The 23,934-nt window shown below is 41.1% G+C and overlaps 2 protein-coding genes and 1 long non-coding RNA gene across 15 annotated transcripts in view; 1 reads left to right on the top strand and 2 right to left on the bottom strand.

The window, feature by feature from the left end:
• CABYR (calcium binding tyrosine phosphorylation regulated) overlaps positions 1-12,964 on the bottom strand; it is a 19,427-nt gene extending 6,463 nt beyond the window's left edge. For 2 of the 10 annotated variants that reach the window (XM_053206298.1, XM_027068660.2), the window contains exons 1-3: positions 12,409-12,955; positions 9,731-9,903; positions 9,578-9,631 (exon numbers count right to left, since the gene is read on the bottom strand). In XM_053206298.1, the coding sequence (XP_053062273.1) occupies positions 9,578-9,631; positions 9,731-9,878 (202 nt within the window). In that variant the 5' untranslated portion in view covers positions 9,879-9,903; positions 12,409-12,955. Of the gene's footprint in view, positions 1-9,577; positions 9,632-9,730; positions 9,904-11,535; positions 11,811-12,103; positions 12,263-12,408 lie in introns of those variants that run through there. The other 8 variants (XR_008291795.1, XM_053206303.1, XM_053206301.1 and 5 more) reach the window with 8 other exon arrangements.
• Positions 12,349-23,934, top strand: part of LOC113602217 (uncharacterized) — a 24,260-nt gene continuing 12,674 nt past the window's right edge. For 3 of the 4 annotated variants that reach the window (XR_008291802.1, XR_008291804.1, XR_008291801.1), the window contains exons 1-3: positions 12,349-12,647; positions 17,313-17,352; positions 18,337-18,403. This is a non-coding gene — a long non-coding RNA (uncharacterized LOC113602217). Of the gene's footprint in view, positions 12,648-17,312; positions 17,353-18,336; positions 18,426-23,934 lie in introns of all 4 variants that reach the window. The other variant, XR_008291803.1, reaches the window with a different exon arrangement.
• The window catches only part of TTC39C (tetratricopeptide repeat domain 39C), a 106,888-nt gene continuing 99,952 nt past the window's right edge, over positions 16,999-23,934 (bottom strand). Inside the window, exons 11-14 of the mRNA XM_027068659.2 lie at positions 20,948-21,045; positions 19,749-19,853; positions 18,445-18,483; positions 16,999-17,777 (exon numbers count right to left, since the gene is read on the bottom strand). Coding sequence (XP_026924460.1) covers positions 17,688-17,777; positions 18,445-18,483; positions 19,749-19,853; positions 20,948-21,045 — 332 coding nt within the window. The 3' untranslated portion in view covers positions 16,999-17,687. The remainder of the gene's footprint in view (positions 17,778-18,444; positions 18,484-19,748; positions 19,854-20,947; positions 21,046-23,934) is intronic.

Raw genomic sequence — 23,934 nt, 5'->3', positions numbered from 1 at the left:
CACAAAGTGTGTTTCAGTTTTGTTCTTACTCCTCTCACAAGATTTATTATTCCTTGGCTTTGACCTTCCTGGAGTCTCAACTGCATGGCCAGAGTTTCACAAGTCTCTTCACCTCGGCTGGGCCCAACCTCCCCCACACCAATAGCACACTACTTCTCAAACCCCCCCACTCAGTTGCCTGTCTCCCCCAGCTCTTCCCGGCTAAGCCCCAAGCCGTCCTCCACAGACAAGCGGCTCGGGGTTGGCCAGCAACCCCAATGAAAAGGGCTTTGCGTTTTTTTATGGGGGTGGGGGGGTAGGATTCTTCTCTGCAAACACTCCCTCAGATACTTTGTTGCTTGAATCCTAGCCATATTAGTAGCCCCTAACTCTGCTTCTGCATTTCCTCTTCCCAGGGACACTTCCACTCTCCCTGCTTGGCCTCGCTTTCCCTGTGCAAGAGTTTGAAAAATGCTGCGAGGGTGAATGAGGGGCTTTCTGTGAATCTCTTCTTCCAAGTATCCAGGCACTGGACTTTGTTTTGTACAATTTCTTCAGCATTATGGCTGTTGATAGGAGGCTAGGTGTGATACCAGCCCCTCCATCAGAGCTGAAAGTGAACTCTCTCCTTCCCCACTGAATCTCACCTAGCACAACACCTGGCAGTGGGTAGGAATGTACATATTTGTTAAATGAAATAATGAATTGGGCTTTAAGGATATGTAGCACTTGAAAGGTGGAAAGGAACTCCTGGAGAGGGGAGCAGCATAAAGCAAAACTCAGAAGACAACAAACTGTCTTGTACTTAATGGGAGCGAGGATTGCAAAAGCAGGATAGATGCAGATTGCAGGAAGCTGCGTTTGCATTCAGGGGCCTGTAAAGGGATGAAAATTTACACACTATGACAGACTTGTCACAAAGCATTACTTTCTCTGTCTGCATTAAAATGCTCATTTCTACATGGCAAAATTTAGTTGATCTAGGTTTAAAGTATTTATCCCTTCTAGTTTAAAAGTCTCCTTTGGTTAATCGGTTAATTATTCACCCTTTTGGGGTATCGCTCTTTTATCGAAGGTTCTCCCGCTTCTAAAGAGGGAATGTGAATGTGAGAGTTAGCTCTGGTTCTGACCCATGTAGCCCTTTCCTGCCACCTGTCTGTGACCTCTGGTGGAGGCACAGCACCTACTGCCTGTGCTCTGGGCGTTGTCTCTGACTTTGCTGTATTTCCTGAAGTATTTCCACCCTGTGAAAAATGTGGCCTGTTACTTCACTCAAGGACTGGGAGAGCCCTTCCTAATTTGTTCCTCTTTAGCCTCTGAGGCCTAGCTGCCAATTTTGATTCAGTCCCAGCTTGGACATTTTGTGCTGTAGCTCTCAGCTGGCAGGTTGAGTAACTGCACTTTTCTCAGCCCGACGCCCTGCGATTTCAGCACTCTGGGACAATCGAAACACATCTGCACCAACTAAAAGCCACATGCAGATCCTGGGGCATCAGAAATCTTACCTCAGGCCCATCTGAGAAAGACTCTCCATTATTTCTAATCTACTGCTTCAAATAGAATTTTTTATTCAACAAATACTTACTGAATGTCTGATCACAATTACAATTATGGTGGAGGTGCTGAATGTAGCATAGGTTATGTTGAACGATGCTAATCACACTGCTTCTCTGAGAGGCACCCAGGAAAGCAAAGAGCAAGCGTTTTGTTCACATTTTAGGGAATTCCAATCACAGATTTTACCTTCCTTATAACTGCTCTGGATCTCAGCTGGCAATTGTTATGCACGCCCTAGTACCACAGCCCCGTTGCCAGGAAGGACTTCTCATTTCCCCTCCCTTTGCAGCAGGAGATGAGCTTATATCCTAACTTTACCCACCCACCCCCCTCCTCCCTGGCATATATGAAATAAAACCTTGTAAGGTGCCTGGGTGGCTCAGTGGGTTAAGCAACCAATTTCGACTCGGGTCAAGCTCTCACAGTCCATGGGTTCAATCCCTGCATCCTCTCTGTGCTGACAGCTCAGAGCCTGGCGCCCCCTTCCATTTCTGTGTCTTCTTCTCTCTCTGCCTCTCCCGCCCTCTCTCTCTCTTTCTCTCTCTCTCAAAAAAAAATTTTTTTTTAAATTTTAAATATAAACTTGACTACCAGAATCTTTGGCTTGTAAATTAAAATTCCACTCTGGAAAGTCCAAGATCTTCTCTCAACAAAAACAGGTTCCTGCAAAACTCCAAAGTGTTAGCTTTCTTGCTATGAACTTGGGAGACTCAGTACGGAGTAACGACTTCCTTGCTCTAGCTATTTTCGCCTTTTCTCCTAAAGCAAATGAATACGTCAATGGGTAGACATGAACGGAGTGAACAGGAACAATCAGAGGCTATCTGAAATCATGTATATTAGAGTTTAATATTTTTGCAAAAGTATCCCTACAACACCAAAGAGTTTGGATTTTGTGAACAATAGGGAGCTATCAAGGCTCCTGACTAGCAGAGCGATACATTTCTCAAAGATGTTCTCCCTTCATGTACTGACTCTTGGGTCCTGCTGTCCCTGACCTCCTTGTCCTAATTTTCTGGTTTGCCATATCTGCTTCCTCTCTCAATCCTAATTAGCTCTGTTTCTGCCCCTAGCCTGACCCCAACTCTTGACTATATCATTGGCTCAATGATTTGTTTGCCGTCTTTAGTATGGACTATTCCCCCAACTGATTAATCTTAACACAGTGGAAAAGCATAAAAGACCCAAGCCCCCTTCCCAACATCACCACCACAGAATCATTTGAACCCTTTTCAACTTAATGTAATTCTTACCTTGGTACAAATTTTACCACCCTGTCTAGACAAATACAAGACTTGGAGAGATAAAAAGATCATTTTGGCACATCACCCATCCCTGTTTAGGGCATCAGTGTAGCTTGATTTCCTTACTTGAAAAAAAAAAATGCCCAGAAAGTGCAGAGTAAGCACCGGGGCTTCACAAAATTTAGTATAGGCTGTCCTGAAATTGATACATTTCTCATTTACTTAATAAGAGAGAATAGCTACAAGTATATGTAACCAACCATGAAAATAATGCATGAGAATAGAATTTGGTACAAGAATTAAACTAAAAATTGGGGCACCCAGGTGGCACACTTGGTTAAGCTTCCAACGCTTGACTTCAGCTCAGGTCATGATCTCACCGTTTCGTGAGTTCGAGCCCCACATCGGGCTCTGTGCTGACAGCGTGGAGCCTCTTTGGGATTCTCTCTCCCTCTCTCTCTGCCCCTCCTCCCCTGCTCAAGCTCTGTCTCTGTCAAAAACAAACTTAAAGAAGGTTTTAAAACTAAGAATTAAACTAAAAACTTCATAAATGTTTGATATGAGTAAGTAGCTCAAGACAACACCTAATGATACACATAACTGCTATGGTGCTGCATAGAAATTGAAACTGGACCCAAAGATCAACAACAGTGCATGATGGTAATTACTGTTCTATGGCCAAGCCAAGAATGTCCAAGATGACTACGAAAAGCTAACAGGTTAACTCAGGGTGGGCTAGGCCTCCTTGGTTCTTCAGAAGAGTTTGTTATTTCCTGCCTTTGTTGGAAGCAGGACAAGGCTGATACTAGAAACCGGACTGAATTAAGCTTAGGGGGATATAAGGTGATAGTGGTGTTGAGATTACATTTACCGCTCTGGACGGGAAAGTGCTTCCCACCCTCCTCACTGAGTGCTGAAAAAATGACAACTAGCACAATCTGGCTTCAGGGTCTACACAACATGATGGAGGAAGAAGTGAAAGAGGAGGAGATACTGTGGGGAAAGGGAGCTGAAATTCCTCTCCCTTCACTCTTTTAGTTGAAGAATTTCAAGTTTTTCCAGAGGGATCCTAGAATGCTATTTACTGTAGAAAGAGCATGAGTTATGCTTCTAGGAAGATCTCAGTTTAGATCCCAACTCTACCAATTACTTAATATTTAGAAGCTTACAAGTTATGTAATCACACCCAAGCATCAGATTTCTCACGTAAAATTGCAATGATGTTACCTACTTATAAAGGTGTCTTAATTGACAAAATATATTGTAAGTACCTAGGACAAAACAGGTACAGGTATACCTCATTTTATCGCACTTTATTTTACTTTGCAAGTATTGCATTTTTTTACAAACTGAAGGTTTGTGGCAACCCTGTTAAACAAGGCCACTGACTGGCTGTTCCCCCCATCTTTCTCCCTCTGCCGGGACCTCCCCATTCCCTGAGACACAACAATATTGAAATTAGGCTGATCGATAACCCTACAATGGCCTCTAAATGCTCAAGTGAAAGAAAGAGTCTCATGTCTCTTACTTTAAATCAAAAGCTAGAAAATGATTAAGCTTCGCGAGGAAGGCATGGTGAAAGCTGAGATAGGCTGAACTCTTATGCCAACCAGTTAGCCAAGTTGTGAATGCAAAGAAAAGTTCTTAAAGGAAATTGAAAGTGCTAAACCAGTGAACACATGAATGATAAGAAAGCAAAACAGCCTTATTGCTGATAGGGAGAACGTTTTAGTGTTCTGGATAGAAGCTCCAACCAGCCACAACATTCCCTTAGACCAAAAGCCTAATCCAGAGCAAAGTCCTAACTCTCGTCAATTCTGTCAAGTCTGAGAGAGGAGGAAGCTGCAGAAGAAACGTCTGAAGCGAGCAGAGGTGGTTCATGAGGTTTAAGGAAAAACACCGTCTCCATAACATCAACGTGCAAGGGGAAGCAGCAAGTGCTGATGTAGAAGCCGCCGCAATTATCCAGGAGATCTAGCTAGACCATTACTGAGGGTGGCTACACTAAACAACAGATTTTCAATGTAGGTGAGACATTCTTATATTAGAAGATGCTGTCTAGGACTTTCATAGCTAGAGAGAAGTCAATGCCTGCCTTCAAAGCTCCAAAGGACAATCTGACTGTCTTGTTAGGGGCTACTGCAGCTGGTGACTTTGAGTTGAAGCCAATGCTCTTTTCCCATTCTGAAAATCCTGGGGGTCTTAAGAATTATGCTAAATCTACTCTGCATGGGCTCTATAAATGGGACAACAAAGCCTGGTAACAGCATGTCCATTTACACTATGGTTTACTGAATATTTTATTTACTTACTTTTATTAATTTTTTTAATGTTTATTTTTGAGAGAGACAGACAGACAACATGAGCAGGGGAGGGGCAGAGAGAGAGAGGGAGACACAGAATCTGAAACAGGCTCCAGATTCTGAGCTGTCAGCACAGAGCCCAACACGAAGCCCGAACTCATGGACTGCGAAATCATGATCTGAGCCAAAGTCAGACGCTTAACTGAGCCACCCGGGCACCCCGGTTAACTGAATAAACTGAGGGTTTAGAGTTTAAACCCCCTAAACTCTGGGTTGAGACCTGCCACTTAGAGAAAAATATTCCTTTCAAAATATTACTGCTCAGGGACAATGTACTTGGTTATCCAAGAGCTCTGATGGAGACGTACAATGAGGTGAATGTGGTTTTCATACCTGCTAATACATCGATACTGTAGTCCATGAATCAAGAAGTAATTTCAACTTTCAAATCTCATTATTTAAGAAATACATTTTGTAAGGCTATAGTTGCAAAAGATAATGATTCCTCTGATGGATCTGGGCAAAGTCCGTTGAAAACCTTTGGAAAGGAGTCACCATTCTAGATGCCATTAAGAACATTTGTGACTCATGGGAAGAGGTCAAAATATCAACATTAATAGGCATCTAGAAGAAGTTAATTCCAAAGTCATGGATGATTTTGAGGGGTTCATGACTTCAGTGGGGGAAGTCACTGCAGATGGGGTGAAAACAGCAAGACAGCCAGAATTAGGAGAGGAGCCAGAAGAAGTGACTGAATTGCTGCAGTCTCAGGATAAAACTTGAACAGAGGAAGAGTTGCTCCTTATGGATGAGCAAAGAAAGTGGTTTCTTGAGATGGTCTACAATCCTGGTGAAGACTGTTGAAAGAATTTAGAATATTCCATAAACTTAGTTGCTCAAGTAGCAGCAGGGTTTGAGAAGACTGACTGGGGTTCGAAAGAAGTTCTACTGTGGGTAAAATGCTATCAAATAGCATCACATGCCATAGAGAAATCATTCGTGAAGAGTCAATCGATGTGGCAAACTTTATTGTTGTCTTATTTTAAGAAATTGCTACAGATACCCCAACTTTCAGGGACCGCCACCCTGATCAGTCAGCAGCCATCAACATCAAGAGCAACCATCAAGCTCTCTGGAAGCTCAGATGGTAGTTACCTTTTAATTCATTTTATTTATTTTTTTTTTTAGCAGTAAAGTTTTTTAAATTAAGGTATGTACACTTTTTTTAGACATAATACTATTGCACACTTAATAGACTACAGTATAGTATAAAACGTAATTTTTATATGCACTGGGAAATGAAAAAAGTTCATTTGACTGGCTTTATTGCAGTATTTGCTTTATTGTGGTGGTCTGGAACTAAACCCACAATATCTCCAAGGTAAGCCTGTACTCAATGATTCCATTCCTTTTTCCTTTCTTTTCCTACCATATACTAAGTGGTAGAACTTAAGAGACAACTCTTTTGCTTTAAAATACAGCTGAGTTTCTAAAATCCCCCCAATTAGTGATTCATCTCTATTAACAAACTCCTGAGAAGACTGAAAAATTGCGGCACTTTTCATGGATTCATGTGGTAGTGAGATCTATTTAATCAAATTGCAAAAAAAAAAAAAAAAAAAAAACAACACAAGAAGGGAGTCCAAGAAAGTTTCACAGCATGAACTGCTTTGGAAATAGGCATATATGGGTGAAATGCCACAGTGGAGGCCTGGACAGTCAGGGACTATCCCATCGGTCCTAGGCTCTGGAAAATGAGGAAATGATGAGAGACAACAGAGAAGTGAGGAAAGTTTGCTTCGTATCTGGTACTTTTCCTCCCCACCTCTTCCATCACCTGAGTTTGTATGAATTTTTAAAGGCACTGGGAGATGGGTGAACCCTGTTTGTCCTATAAAGAAGCTACCAAAAATGGGCCTCCTTCCAAGAAAAATCCAGGATGAAGTGTTCAAATAAAAGGGTATGCACAAGGATGTACTGTAGACAAAAACCAATGTCTTTCACAGTCACATCTGATAGTTGGGAGGTGAGTGGGGACCAATGCATTAGGGATGGGAGTTAGCCTTTGCCCCACATCAGCAAGCGCTAATACCTGCTACTGCCTTTAGGTTGACCTAGCCTCATGCTGGAGACTGAAAGACCAAAGTAAGGGTCAGTTCACATGGTCCTCAAAGAATGGTCCACTTTTCCATATTGCACATCGCTGAAATCTTGGGAGAGCCACAATCCTTGGGACCAAGAGAGCATGTAGGGTACTATAGGTGCCACCATATACAACAGCGGGATCCACAGAAGGGAAGTCTGTCTAAAGGAGAAGGTGCCACTTGTTCTAACTACATTTTTATTGTAGAGAACCCAACAACCATGCAGCCAAATGTACTTGGCACTCCCACGGGAATTGCGTTTGGGGAATTAAGCCAGTTAGAAGATAGGAGGATGTCATTCAGGGTAGGAAATGCCCTACCAAATGGAAACTGCCTCTATATCCCTAGATAGTCCCTCTTTAGCCCAGAGTGATGCTTTCCTGGATACACACAGACTCATGCAGTCTCTACGATAGGACCTAAGTTAATGGACACTGTTTTCCATTAATAAACCAGTGGATACAACAATAAAAGGCAGACTAATGAGCCAAACTGGTATTAGTTAACAATGAAATCAATATATTTTCCGGTCATATCTTCATGTTACCTTCCCATCTCCCCAGTAAACTAGAATAAGCAATGTTCATTTCTACTCTACTGCCAAAGAGCAGTCTAGGTCTACAGCCATTCAGTCTGTTAATTAAAGTAATGCACATTAATTTAGTCCACTTGTTAAGCTGAATGGTGGGTAAGTTCTTCAGTAAACAAATTAGTCTCAAAAGCTACCAGTTAGAAGAGCCTGGGTGGCTCAGACAATTGGGCATCTGACCTCAGCTCAGGTTATGATCTCATGGTTCATGAGTTCGAGCCCCACGTCGGGATCTGTGCAGACAACTCAGAGCCTAGAGCCCACTTCAGATTCTGTGTCCCCCCCTCTCTCTCTCTCTGCCCCTTTCTGCTTGCACTCTCTCTCTCAAAAATAATAAATATTAAAAAAAAATTTTTTTAAAGCTACCAGTTAGTTACCTCCCACCATAAAGATTCACAGACTTTATCACCACTCTCAAACATAGTAAGCCTGCACAGTCCCAATCCTCTCAAACATAGCTCCTGGTATAGACAGCACGAGTACAAAGAGAAAGCTTCACAGGGAAGGGGAGAGTTGTCGGGGTTCTTGCACTTGTCTGTATGTCCTGCTGGTGGTAAGCAAATCCCAGACCTGTGTCTCATGGTAAGCTGGGAATGTCCTCAGGACCCTGCAGGGAAGAAGCCAGGCTAGATAGTAAAATATTCCTGAACCACAGCAATGGACTCTCCTGCCCCTTCAGATGCTGACTCTTGCTAGCCTTAATCTCATTTTCTGTTTTGGGTCTTTTGCCGTAGACCCAAATCCCTCATGATTTTTACATTTTCCTAGATGCTACTCCTGACTTCTCCCTATCTTGACTATGTTATCTATTGGCATCACCAAACTGGTAGAGTATAAAAGTGGCTTAAACTCACTGATCCTACCTTTTCTTTCTCCACAGTCATTCCAAAATGGTGGCCAGCTAAAGCAGCAAAAATACTTCGTGATTTCTCTCCCTGCCCGGGAGTCTCCCATTTTCTCCACAAAATTTTGCCAAAAGCTTCTTCTTACCATTCTTTTAGATATGCATGCCTGTCCTTGGGATCACCCTTTTGCTTTTGGTGAGCCACCCAAATTGTCACCATGTAACTATGCTTTTCTCTTACTCCCCATCTGACTTTTCTCGGTGCTCCTCTGTCAATGCAGTTTCATGCGGTCACGTCCACCTAGACATTTACACATATACATAAAACACAACTTTTCAAAGCCCTGTACAGCCCTATGTCAGAGACATGGGCTGGAGAAGACCACTTTCTATGAAAAACTTGGGATAGAAAAGATGGTCAGTGACAATTGATCTCTTGCCCTCCAACAGAACTGCAGTTAACCTACCATAGGAGGAAAAAAGAAAAAAAGATGTTTTTTTTCTTAATAAAAATATCTTCCAAGAAGAGTGTTTATACAACTTTCCTAAGTAGTGCATCTATTACTACAACATCCAGTTTTCTTCAAAGTTCACTGTACTTCCTTAAAGATAGAGGACATTAGGAAGGGTCTGAGTCATAGTTTATACATACTGTTCTAGGTCTCATTTTACCAAATGGTTTGAAGATGAGTGTTTCCTATGTTTGTCTTTTAAAGATTTAAAATCCTCCAAAATGTCAGTTTCCAATCTTCAAAAAAAAAATGATCCAATAATAAAAATTAAACTGTGATTAAACAAACATCAGTATAATTAAACAAAATATTTATGGGCATGATTCTGAAGCTTGAATGTATGCTAGTAATGATGCAATGATTTATAACTAGTATTATTAAACTGTTACTATTTGTGGTACTTACCTTCAATCAGATGAAATTGTTTAACAAGATCTTTTATATCCAGAGAAGTATTCCCTGAAGGAATAAATGCAGGAAATTAGATACATCAAATTCCCAACTTAAAATGCCTTCCTTTTCAAAGCAACAAATATATAATCTCAAGGAATAACAAACCTTCTCTAAACACAATGAGTTCTTTAAAATAAACTGCTGCAAACTGGGTGATGTTTGGTGGGTTGGTTTTGAGAACGGCTCTGCTAAGTCCCTCGAGCAGAGTCTTGAGGCCATAAGGTACGACAAGTCTGGGCTTTGAAGAAATCATTTGGGCAGGATGTCTGTAATATCAACTATAATGAAGAAAAACAAGGTCTTATAAATAGTATATGATAGCTTTGACAACAAATCTGTCTCCTATAGAAATTATTACCTTTAGTTCTAATTTCTAGGCATTTATTCTAGCAAAGTGGGCTAATTCTTAATGGTAGTTAACACACACACACACACACACACACACACACAATAGCTCATTATGTGCAGATGAGCAATATAGTAGTACTATTAAACCCCCAGGGGAAAGCCCTGGTGAGAACTCTAGGATAATGGTAAAAAAGAACCAACCAAACAAAACTTGTTTCTGTAAAATTTAGTAAATATTTTGTGCAGAATTTCAAGAAAGATAAATTAAGCTCGTGTATCGGTGTCTAAACATCCTTTGAAATTACATGGGCACTGGCTTTTTCTCTGTACCTTCATCAGATAGAATTGTAGAATAGAGTTTCTACAAGAAAACATCTTTTTCCTCATTTTTCTAAATGTATCCCTGGACACGTTGATCGTCTTTCAGTATACAATTTTTAGCCTTTGCTTTAACAATCAGAATAGGTATAATTTACTTGTGGTATCACACCACCCACTACCCTATGCACGTCTCTCTTTTCTCCTATCCTCCTTTAACCTCTGCCCTAGTCTTCCCCTCTCTCCCCTTTCTGCCGCCTTTCTGATTTTAAGTGGTACAGGTCCAACCTGTAATGCTCAAGAGTTGCAAAGATTGCCATCCTAAACTGTGTTTCAGTGTGTGTGTGTGTTCTGTTTCACTGTACAAGATGATTTCGGGAAGTTTATAAATACCTGTAAAGAACAGAAGTAACTATTTAAGGAAAGGAGTTCAATGGTAAGGGAAAAATCATGGTAGGATAAATATGAAGCCACAGGTAAGGTTAGTATCCCTATGCAAGCCATACATCCTACACTTTGATGGAGATGGCGTGTCAAATCAGCCCCTGAGCTACCAGGCAGCCATCACAAAAGAGGAAAAAGTTGGTTAAATGGTTCATGTTTCTGAGATAAAAAATCAGTTGCCTGGGAGACTCAGAGGCATTCTGAACACCGAGTCCCAGGAGAAATTTCTCCCCCAGGTCCTCATAAAGAGGGGAATAGTGTGATATAATGAATCATGTCAACAACATCCCTACAGTCGAGTAACGAGTTTCATAGAGCTAAGTTGCAGGGTTTAGTTACAGCAATTATATAAAGAGCCAACCTCTAATAAAAAGTTGTGTGTCATAACAAAATGCTGAATATTTAAAAGCACGTTTCATCTTCCCAAAGGTCAGGAAAAAAAAATGAATCTCTGTTGGTCAAAGCAAATCTTTTGAGGATATAATTAAGTGTATTGAATCCTTTAATGAAAATCTACTCTCAAAGTTTAAGTCAACTTGACCTTTACTGAATTAAACTATCTTTAAAAAAACCACTAGTGCGCAAAAAACAAACAAAAACAAAAAAACAACCAAAACAACCCCACACCACTAGTGCAGCTTTGGCAGGCTACAAGCTAAACGTTAAGGGATGTAGGCAGTAATTGTATGTATGATCCACAGATACGCTATTTTTGTGTGCATGTGTATATAATTTTTTTTCAAGTACGAATTTTGCACCCCAGTGTGAGTGGATAAGTCACATTTGGAAAAGCGGCTTACCGGCAGCCATGATGGAGCTACCCAAACACCCTTTCTGTAGGCAGTTGGCAGTTGCTGCCACCAACCGTGGACAGAACGGCCGTACAGTGATCCTATTGGTTCTCCGCGCAGGCGGTATGCCGCGCCCCCAACCACTCCACACTCTGGAAGTGTGCGAGGCCTTTCAGTGCCCCAAGACCTGGGATGCTGTACGTCCTACAACACAGTCCCATGAGAAAAATTGTCCTGAGCAAGTTGAGAAATAACTGCGACACCAAGCAGGACTACATCGACGGGTAGTCAGAGAGACACACACACACACACACACACACACACACACACACACACACACACTGAGAGCTTAAAACCGACCGCTTAATTCTACCCAAATCTCTCCTTTAGAGGTTACTTGTCCAAAACTTCTTTTACTACCCCGACCCCTGTGCTGAACTGTGAGCTTGCGTTTTTACCCACTCCCCCAGGGCTAACGCCTGAGCGGGACAACGGTGCTGTAGGCTGAGAATGCGGGGGTGCGGGCTTCAGAGCCACAGGAAACGTCAACCATACACACCGCTCCCTCAAGACCTACGTTGGGGTCTGTGCTTGGTTTGCCGTTGGTTTGGTGGGAAGGGCAGCGAAACGGAGAGCGGGCGTCCCGGTTCCGCCTCTAGTTCAGGAGGCGCAGGTGGCAGACCCACCGCCGGGACTCCCGGAGCTCCGCCACACCCACGGTTGTGAGCCTGCCCTTCCCCACGGGCCTCCCACTCCGAGGGCCCTCCGTCTTCCCCAGCACTGGAAGAACCATCCACCGAGCCCACCGCGAGAGGCGCCCCGAGGGCGTGACCACCTCCTGGGCCGCAGGGCGGGGAGGGCCTTTTCTCCAGACTCCCCCACCTTTTCCTTTCCGCCTACGCTATAAAAAGCTTCCTCGTTGCCCCCTTGCCGGCGGCTCCTGAAGGAGTAGGAGCGCTGAGCTGGGTATTTATAGCCCTGTGGACGACAGGGCGTGCGTCACAAAGCTCCTCCCTCCTGCTGAGAGCTCGCGGTCAGGAAAGGAGGCGGAGCCTCAGCGTCCTCAGCCAATGGGGAGCCGCAAAGGACAAAGGCTCCAACTCCGCGGGTCAGACACGCAGGTGGGCGTTGCCTTTTCTAGAATACAAACTGCCGTTTCCAAACCGCCAGAAGTCGCTCAAGGCTACGGCCTTTCCACTTCTCATCGCTCATCATAAAATAAGAGCTGGTGTAGAAGGAAACATAGATTTATGGCATTTCTTGCAGTCGCCGCCTCGCCTCTTCGCACTACCCCTTCCTCCACAATGTTACTCTTTTCAGCCAGCTTTTAGAAGAATAGTCTGTCACGGTATACATAATGCTAAAATGTTGAAGAGAACGAATAATTTTATGCAACACAGTACTTTCCCTTTTGAGAAAATCACCTGTGGGAAGAGAATTTGGCAATAATCTTGAGGCTTCCACTTTCTGTAACTCGGATCTGGCAATACAGACACAACCCACCCTCCCCAAATCCTACTACCAGAAACCGGTTGCAATTCAGACCAAAGTAAAGGCACATCGACTCGTTTCAAATACCTGCTCCCTGCTCTTTCATCCAAACTCACATACTTGAGCTGGGCATTAACTGCCGCCATAATCATGATGACCAAACTCCAAACGGGCTTCAACGTAATTCGTTTTCAAATATTTAAACAAGAATCATTGTAAATCAACCAAACAGTATCTTCAAGGCATAGATAGGATTAAAAAAAAAAAAACACTTAAAAAAAAATTCAGAAAACAGTTAAGGCTTCCAGAGCTCTTAAGAGGCAATGCTTAGGGCACCAGTCTCCATCTATGCTGCACAGAGCACTTTCCACACATACTAAATCTTCCAAATAATAGTTACTGAGTGCTCATTATGTCACAGGCTCCCTCTTCTCCTGAAGATTGCATTTTGAAAGCAGAAATGCTAATTTTAGATGTGATGATAGGTCTGCAGATGGTACTTGTCCTTGGCCACTGCCCCAAGCCCCATTTTGGTGGATAAAAGTGAAATGAAGCTGTCATTTTTGGTAGTTTCGTTCACAATATATTTAACTATCAAAGATAGAATGAAACCTTCTAAGACCCCCAAATACAAACCCCATTTATGGCATCTTTGGGAATTATTTATGCTTCTGTAGCCTAACCTTGGCAGGCCACCTTGGACACACAGGTCTTAGGTACTGTGCAGAATATCTGCAATGCATGTCCTCTTTCCACATTTCATCAATGACTCTTTTGTCCAAGTCCCTGAGAGGCAAATTGTTACAGTGAAAACATTTAACCAAAAATTTTCAAACCACTATTCACTGCTTTGATTTCTAGAACTCTTAATGATTTCAGGTGGTTTTATATGCTTGTCCTTTCAGTCACTAGGGATCTAAATGCAAAATGATACTCTGCTTTGCTTTGCATTTCTCCTTGCTCCCCATCCTTACTTCATGGAAGTTCAAGGTTTTTGGCATGACCTCTGCAAAATTCAAATGTTATTTCGTTCCCACCTGACTCAAAACTGGCCTGAACACACATACTGTTGGTCACCTCTGTGCCTTTGCTCATCAAGACCAAGGCCTGAGATGTTCTTCTAGCCATGATTTTCACCTGACTACATCCTTTAAAACTCAGGGATCTCCTACTTTAGGAAGCCAATGGGTTAGAAGCATTTCCTCAGTGGCCCCATGATAATACACTCTGAGCATAACCTTGCTATATGTTTGTGTTTGGCTCCTCTCAGATTTACTAAATACTTACCAAAAGATGATAGCCTAGGGTAGTGTTGCTCTAATTTAGACCACCTGCACTGGAATCATTTTTAGGAGCTTGTTAAAAATGCCTTCCTAAACCCTACCTCATAGCTACTGAGTCAGATTCTCAAAGGAGGGCTAATTTGTAGAACTAAAATTTGCAAGCCACTGGCCTGTGGCTGGACAAAGCGTAACCCAGAGCTCACCCAGGTCAACTGGGAGCTAGAGCTCAGTCTTTCTGGTTTTCACAAGAAAGCCAATTATAATGTGCACTGGGCAAATTATACTCTAGTGAAGAAGAGACACATCTTTTATCGATCAACTTTCCCGTCTCCTACTCCCGAACCCTTGCTGTCCTTTTCTCTTTCCTAGCTTCCAAGTCTCCTCCCTCTACTATGTATCTCTTGGGGAGGATATGAGCTTAACCATTTTTTTTTCTACAAGATATACCACCAACAGAATTCAAAAATATGTAAGAAACACCAAACAGTACATCATGACTGTCAATGTGTATCTGCATCGATTCAGATCCGTAGGTGTATACTTGCCACCACAATTTGCTTAAGGAAGCAATCAACTAGGAAAGTTATACAGCAAAGGAATAACCACACACACGCACATGTGTGTCTATTTTAAAAATCAAATATGCACTGTCCTTTTAGTTGGCAGAAGCCTAACAGTGCAAACTCTATAATCATTGACTTGCACAATATTCAACAATTCCTTGTTATCTGTGACGTTTGAAATACTTCACTTGCTCATATACTTAGCTATCATGTGCTAAAATCAGACCCTAACCTAATAAAAAAATCTTAAATATTTTAACACCACAAAGGTACATGTCACATTAGACCATACCTCCAAGCTGTGACAAATTATAAATGTGTTCAGAGTACATATACATTAGAGATTTCTCTCATCATAGGCCAAATCTAATACAAAAATACATTTGACGCTCATAAATTAGAAGATCCATTTAAGAGCCTCCAAAATAGGAACGAGGAAGGGGTGATGCCAACATAAAAAAGCACACGTAGATCCAAGTTGTTCTGGTTATAGGATTATTTTCTTCATCCACGAGGGGGTAAAGAGCAAGTCACACCAAGCTAAGTTTCTAGGCAGATCACAGTTCACAGGCTGGTTAAGTCATGGCACGTAGACCAGAAAATGTTATGAATTACTCAACTCAAAAATGTTCTCAGATTTCAGTCTAACAGTACTATACCTGCACTGTGGTTTTTGTTAGAGACTTTACAATCATTACCTACCCCATTAGGTAGGTAGGTAGGTACTCTCCATACTCTACGGCCCTGTTAACACACACAAACCACAGGGGCTATCCGGCACCAAACATAGGAAGAGTTATAAACAGACCTACTCTTGGACTATTAAAGTGGTCAGTGAACTGAATACAAACTTATTTGAATCCTGAAATCTTCTCTGGAGAGATACAAATAAATTTTTAAAGCAGTGAGTGCAGGAATAGTTTTTGTTTAATCCTAAAGTACAGGGCTTCATGTAACCTTTGAATACTGAATAATAGTTCAAACAATATTTGAACTGAAAATTCAAGTGAGTATGACCTGAACCAAGAACTTTGGGTTCAGAATGCTCCACAACCCTAACTGGGAAGTCTGGCTCATATGCTATAGCCAAGGACAAAATGGCTAGGGCCAGATTTCACAAATTCATAATATTCTTCCCTTAAGCCTCAATGAAATTAGGCTTCCAATATTTTTAAACACCAAATGTTTTCTTCAGAAAGCATCTACTTGGCTTCTGCATCTGCTCATTCACTGAATGTAAGATAGCAATCTTTTCTCTCTGGCTAGTGTCAAAAATCCAGGCAGGATTCACACCAGAAAGAGTCCATGTGAATAAAACACTTTGGAAGTGAGGAATCATGAATATAATTTAGTCAAAGTCAGTGAGGAATAATTATTTCTTTCAGAGAAATTATCATTCCCTCAGAATCAGATGAAGTAGGTTAAAGCTGTCAACATCCTAGCTGCTCCTCCTAGGTTTTATTTTGAAAAGAAATATTAAAGTATTAATATCATATGAGATCATGCTTCAGCTACAAGGATATGTAAATAAATGACACCCCAAGAGGATACTCTCTTTAGCACAGTATAAATTTTAAAAAATCTAACCTTAAGCCTGAGCCAAGTTAGGCACACAATTATGGCAGACATTCTCAAGTGACTGAGGTATTTAGACTCTTCAAAAACAAAGGTGTGCAGCACTGGGCTAAGAGGTGAATTAGATGACAACAAAAATTAGCAATGAAGGATTAAAAATTAACTTTGAACTCCTTTTATAGAATAACCTGAGCTAAGGAGACAATGATTAAATCCTGGCAACAGATAGCCCAGCAAATCCTTCACCAGCAAATATTCTGAGGAAAAAAATACAATCACCTATGTTCATTTAAGAATAACCTTGTCAAATAATTTGTTAAAAGACCTCCAAAAGTTGGTAACGAGATAATTTATCACAAAGATAAGGAAACTCCTAAAATATAGGTATTATTTATCTAGCCAATAGACCAGGCTTTCTAATAAATTAGCAAAACAGTTCTACTTTTGATTTTAAAACTATCTATTTGCTTCTACTTGGTTGGCTTTCAAAGGAAAAAAGTGTTCATTACTTTGAAACATTCTGTAGACGATCTGGAGATAAGTATTTTTGATGACACAACTTCAGCTGAAGCGCATTTGTGTTTTAATAAGGAAAACATGAAATTCTGGGTTATTAACACATTTTGTTTTACAAGAATATTCTGTCTGTGGTCAAGAGATCTGTGTTCTATTCACTGCTCCACTGATAACAGGAATAATTGATTGGGATCAGTTAGCCTTTTTGTGCCTGAGTTTGTCTAGACAATGGGAATAAGAATATCTGTGCTATGTTATTCACAAGTTAGAGGATAAAATAAAACACTAGAAAGCACTTTTATTTTTTTTCAAAACACAATATAAATGCTATGTCATAATACTGTTGATAATTTTACAGGTGCCTCCTAGTGTTATATGCAGTCGGATGTGTGCTTAAGGTAGGCGTTCCTAGAAGATCACAGGTGGAATATTTAGTTTGCTTTTATTTTAAAAATAATAAATCACAAAACTAAAATGTTTGAACAAGGTCACTTAACCCTCTCCCCAGGTGGTTAGTTATAATTACTAGTATCCTCATTATTATTACTTTTTAGCTATACGTTTAAAAGAGGAGATCTTTAATATGTCAGCCTAACTGGGAAAATGTGTCCCTGGCACAGGTGGTTTTCAGAAGAAAAGCCGGTCTTCGGGCTTCCAGAAGAGCTGTGTCCTCTGCTTTCATTTTAAAGTGCAGAACCTGGTAGGGAGGGACAGAACAGGAAGTCCGAGTCTATCACTGAGGAACCAGTTCCCTCAGGGAGGCCAGAGCAGCATGGATGCGGACATGCAATCTGTTTTCAAAGTCGTAGCCAGAGAAATCCTCCTGTAAGACCAAAGAAGGAGATTTATGAACTCTATGAACTGAGCCTTCTGAAACACTGCAACATAAGCCACACGATTTTGTGCTTCCTGAAGCAAAATCTCTCACACTGCTTCCCATCCACTCAATTTTATTTCCCAAAGCTCAAACTTCGGGTTCATTTCTAAAATGTCCAGGAGGATGTCAATGCTGTCTTTGGAAAATTGTCTTCATGTTATTCCTGAAATAGTAGTAGTCTTGAACTGTGCTCAATCTAACCTATTAGAAATTCTTCATTCAAGACTATAGTTACGAAGGCGCCTGGGTGGCTCAGTCGGTTAAGTCGACTTTGGCTCAGGTCATGATCTCACAGTTCGTGAGTTTGAGCCCCGCGTCAGGCTCTGTGCTGACAGCTCAGAGCCTGGAGCCTGCTTCAGATTCTATGTCTCCCTCTCCCTGTGTCCCTCCCCTGAAGTGTGTTTTTAAAGCAGGATGGGCGATTTCATTGAGTTTCTTATATTAGTAATTTCACTTAAACATCAAGGGCTCACCAAATCAATTAGTTACTACTTTTCCTTTCCAGAAATATCAATCAGAACAATCCTCTCACAAAACTTCTTGAATTCAGACTGGAGTGGACACAACAGAGGGTAAGAAGGGCCCTGGAAAAAGGTAGATACAGTATTTTTACCTTTGCTTGAAGAAGTAGAGTTCTGCCTCTTGCTACAGTCTATGAATGTAAGAAAAACATAATATCTTTTAATATCTATATTTGGACACACTCAAGCAGAAAATGTTATAACAGGATAGATTAATTAAAACAATTCACAGTAGACACAGAGGTGAGTCAACTGCTCTTTCTAGTTTAGTCACTCAATTTTTCTTTAATGATGCTTGTTAAGTTCACACTAAGGCATTACTAAATAATTGTGCATAACCCTCATTATACAACAAGAGATTAACAACTTGGAAGAGTTATTATAGCTTAAGATCTTAGGGAGCAACCTAAAACTGATGATCATTACAAAGTTTACTTGACATCAGTAAGTTAGACCTTTGGAATGCATTACTGGTTGAGAACATCAGCTTCACGTTTCCAGAAATGGACCAGGCTTGTTATATTTTAAGTACACATTTTAAGGCCATATTAAGAGTAAAACTTTTCCTAAAGAATATGGTGTTAGGGTTTTCTACAAAAAATGACAAAACTTGCCTTTTCTACTTTGGTAAAATTAGAATTTCAAATGACTTACCAATTACAAGCCTATATTTGGCGAGATGGGCTACATATTTAAGGGTCAGTCTTGAATCATATTTCTGTTGATTTGGCTCTAATTTTAGAAGGCCTATTTATTTGAAAGTATAATGAACTTACTAAAAATTAGAATCTCATAAAGCTAGTATTATGTAACTGAGTTTCTAAAAGAAGGTAAAAGCAAATCCACTCGTTTAAAAACAAAACTTCCCCAGTATACTTAAATACGTAACTGTCAAATTTATATGGCATTCTGAAATTTTTAAAGCAATCACCACATCATCCTCATTTATTCTCACCATAATCTCCATTCACTTGGCAAGGCAGGTATTTTTTATCCTGTTTTACATATTAGGAGGAAGATACATGGTTCAGGAACATAACCAGCCTCCTACACTAAGGTGAAGGCAGAGTTAGAATCCGAATGCAAATCCGTGTTCTTCTGAATAAGCCGTACTACTTCATATCCTACCATTCTAAAAAAGGCAATGATTTTCCCCTCGAGTGAGTTTTTGTCCAAAAAGGTACATTTATACTGCTCATTCCAGAGAAGAAACTGCCTCAGTAAACATAGTAAAAGAGGATGACTCACTTCTTGGATTTTTCCTGCATGAAATCAAGGAAAACAAAACCAAAAACCCACCATGTTCAATTCACTGACTTTAAACGAAGGATGCTTTGTGCCTGCTCACCTGTGCATTTTTGCTGATGAACGTTACTTAAACTATATGAGGCCTTACCTCCGGTTTGTCTAACAGAAGACAGCCAAGTTCATAGCAAGCATATGGCTGGACGTATAAGTTATTCTGACGACACAACTCATCTTTAACAGCGCGCTGAAAGAACTGAAAGTAACACAAAAGTTACTACAATTAACTCATTTTCCCACCTAAGGTTCATCGCATCTTCAGGAGGCAGAAGGGGGGACTTATCTCTGTATTCTAGATGTTTGTTTTGGCACCCTTATTTCTTCCCATCCTCATCCATATCTACAAGCCCGCTGCATGCTTGCCTCCAGGCTATGCTACCCATCGGTCAGTTCAATTTGTGCTTCTTCTATTTCCAGTTGACAACGTAGCCTCTACTGATCTTAATGCGGAAAACATCATGATCTGCATCTCAAAGTAACATACCAATATTTAAAACAGGAAGCACACAAGCCAAGAATCAGCTCCTGACATGTATCTTGACTGTATCTTGCGGATACTTAAGTATGTGATCTAAAGCAGGCTACTCAGAGCTGTGTAATAACTATCATGACCCTGTGCTGAAAAATTTAAAATTATAAAATAAAAGTATGTCAACACTCTAGGATTTAAAAGTCAAAGTCCCCTACTACTGTACATGAATGAACTCTTTTAAAGAGTAATCAAAATTACACTGGGCTATACTTCAAAACATCCAACGACACAAAAACTTTAGAAAAATTCCCCCAACTATATTTGAAAATAGTGAATGGTTCTCTTCCATATAGTATGTACACAGAATATCTTAAGCTAACACTTTTCTAGACTTTACCTCCAGGGTTGCTTTGGTAATCTGCAGTTACAGACAGGAAAAGTGAACGCACACTAACATATCTGATCATCTTGGGGATTTATCTAACTATGAGGCTTCGTTTTGCTCCTTTAAAACTGTCTGCATCCTTACTTCCTCCTTCTCCAACTGAGACTGTCATCTCTGATAAGTAACTCCTGCCAGAAGAAAAGCCTGTGTATAAAGAAGCAATGTAAGAATCTGAAGTTACACGTTACTAACTAGTATTCTCCACCAGCACCTTCCAGCATCTGAGAGGAGAGGACACGGATCGGTAGAGGGTTAAGCTCACCCTGCGGCGAAAGGTCTGGTTTTGTTGAATGTTTTTCCATTGTCCTTATTCCTAAGCACACATACAGGCTTTCACAGTCTATGTTCCTTGGCCACAGCATTAACGGTTTACCTGAACAGCATCTTCTGAGTTTCCCAGACATTTGTGTATGGCACCAAGAAGCAAATACTTTAATCCAACAACAGATGAATCATCCACTTCATGGCAAGCTTAAAGAGAAGTGAAAACAGCAGCAAGGATAATAATTCACTTAATTCCTTAATCATCATCATGAGTTAAGAATTTCATTGTTCATTGACCTGAATATTCAGTTCACAATCCTGCCCCCTGAAACTCAGAAGGCTCCTTTTCCTCATCCATTAGTGAATACCCTTATTCAAAGAAAGGCAAAAATATCAAACATCTGGGCATCCAGAGGACTCGGAATTATATCATATTGTTAGTAGGAACAAGAAACCAATCTGCAAAGGCTACATACTGCGTGCAGGATTCTAACTATATGACATTCTGGAAAAGGCAAAACTCTGGAGGCGGTAGTTCTCAGAAGTCTGGGGGAGGGAGACAAAGGGAGGAACAGCTGGAAGACAGGGGATTTTTAGGGCAGTGAAATATTCTGCAGGATACTACCTCTAAGTATGGCTACATGTCAGTAGTACTTGTCAAATCACACAGAATGTATGAAACAAAGAATGAACTCTAATGTATGACTAAACCCTAATGATGTGTCAGCATTGGTTCACTGGCTGTAACAAATGTATCCATCTGGGTGGGGGGGGGGGAGGAGGGGTGGCAATGTTGATGGGGAGGCTGTGTGTATGGGGAAGTGAGGGGTGTGGTATGTGGAAACTCTAGTACTTTGTTTAATTTTGCTAAGAACCTAAAACTACTCTATAAAAATACTTCTAAAAAGTTATATCATATTAACTTCATAAGCCATATGGCGGGCACCTTTCCACGTTTGTACTGATGCACTGCACTCATCACTGAGGGGGCATCCGCCGTGACCCCTCCACTTCAAGAAGCGTGCCATCTACCACGCAGGATGGGCACACATGTTGGAGGATGTTACAGGAGTTTTTCCAAGAAAATGAAAAGGGTGGAAAACTGGAAACACAGTGGAGCTAACAGAGGAGGAAAGGAAGTTAACGGTTTCTATGGACCAACAGAGATACTGAGATTTGGTAAGATTTTATAAATAGACACACATACATATGTACACACATATACACACACACCTTTGTTTGTGGCTGGTTTAAGCCTCAATAAAAAGGTGATATTTGAGTAAAGACCTGAAGGAAATGAGTGAAGGAGCCACATGGATGTTCAGAAGCACATTTGCAGACAGAAAGAAGAGAAAGTGCAAAGGCACTGAAGCCGGCGTGTGCCTGGTGTGTTCAAGAACAGTGAAGTGAGTGTGGCTGGAGCCTGGTGAGCAAGCAGGAGGAGCAGTGAGAGGCAATGGGGTGGACGAGGGGGGAGAGTGGTGGACAGATCACAGAGCCCTGTAGGCCACTGAATGGACTTGGGCATTTACTTTAAATGATATGAAACCACAGAGGGTTCTGAGGCCCAAAAAAACATGACTTCATTTAACCGGATCACTCTGGGCACTATGTTGAGGATATACAGAAATATTTTTAAAATGCAGAGGAAGAGAGGCACCTGGGCGGCTAGGTTGGTTAAGTGCCCAACTTTGGCTCAGGTCATGATCTCACAGCTTGTGTTCGAGCCCTGCACTGGGCTCTGTGTTTACAGCTCACAGCCTAGAAGCCTGCCTCAGACTCTGTCTCCCTCTCCTGCCTGTGCTCTCTTTCTCTCTCTGCTCCTCCCCTGCTTGTGTGCTCATTCCCTCTCTCTTGCTCCCCCTTGCTCCCCTTCAAAAATAAACATTTAAATGTTTAAAAATAAATGGATAAATAAATAAAATGCTGAGGAAGAATGCAGTGCACAGGGTGGGGGAAGGGCTACAAATGAAACCACAAGATGAGCATTGTAAGAATCCAAGTACATCTGCTGATGAAGGAAGTTACAGATGGGGGGTCTGAGAAGCTGAATACACAAAGCTGGGTCAGCATTTAATTAATGCATTTGATTGCTTTCATCCACTACCAGTTTTTTTCTGGAACTATTACTCTACAGAGATCTTCTCTGTACTCTACATGGCTGAATAGATTTGGATCATTACTGCTTAACACTGGGGAATGATAGAAACTAATTAATCGATCTCAAAACTGCACTAATATTTAACAAAGATATTAAAGAATTATATCATGTTTACTCAAGAGCCTCCCTTTCTCCATGACCACATCATTGCTATTTATTTTGATACCTGGAAAGGGATTCAGAGAATATTTAGTCACATTAAGTGATAATCATTTCTATGCCTGTCAATTACAGCCTATTTTATATGTGCATTTGTGTCTGAATTCTCTCTACACAGTCTCACATTTGTGCATTACAAAGAATAAAATTCTGTATTGTTCCTTAGAGTTAGACATTGCTAGACATTCTAGACTTGTATCAACAACCAGGGATTGTTTATTCTCCATGAACTTTTCCCATAGCTATAATAAAAATGACTTTATGAAGGCTATATTACCATAACCTATGGTCCTGGGTTTTTTTTTGTTTTTTTTAGTATTTATTTATTTTTGAGAGAGAGAGAGAGCGAGAGCAAGCAAGCAAGCAGGGGAGGGGCAGAGAGAGAGGGAGACACAGAATCTGAAGCAGGTTCCAGGCTCTGAGCTGTGAATACAGAGCCCGGTGCAGGGCTCGAACTCATGGACTGTGAGATCATGACCTGAACCGTAGTGGGACGCTCAACCAACTGAGCCACACACGTGCCCCCCCTATGTTTTTTTTAAAAATACATGAATTAAAAATCTAGCCTTCTAATTACACTCCTAGGTATTTACTCAAGAGAAATGAGTATATGATGTCCACACAAAAGACAAGTACACTTATGATGTATACTTATGTTTGTAGCAGCTTTACTCATGATGGCTAAAAAAAACCAGGAACAAATCAAACGTCCATTAACAGGAGAAAGGATAAACACACCATGGTACAGATTTAGCCCCACAGTGGAGTGTCGCTCA

The sequence above is a fragment of the Acinonyx jubatus genome, chromosome D3 (assembly GCF_027475565.1).
Source record: "Acinonyx jubatus isolate Ajub_Pintada_27869175 chromosome D3, VMU_Ajub_asm_v1.0, whole genome shotgun sequence".
Taxonomy (NCBI): domain Eukaryota; kingdom Metazoa; phylum Chordata; class Mammalia; order Carnivora; family Felidae; genus Acinonyx; species Acinonyx jubatus.
This window is presented reverse-complemented; position numbering and strand designations above follow the sequence as displayed.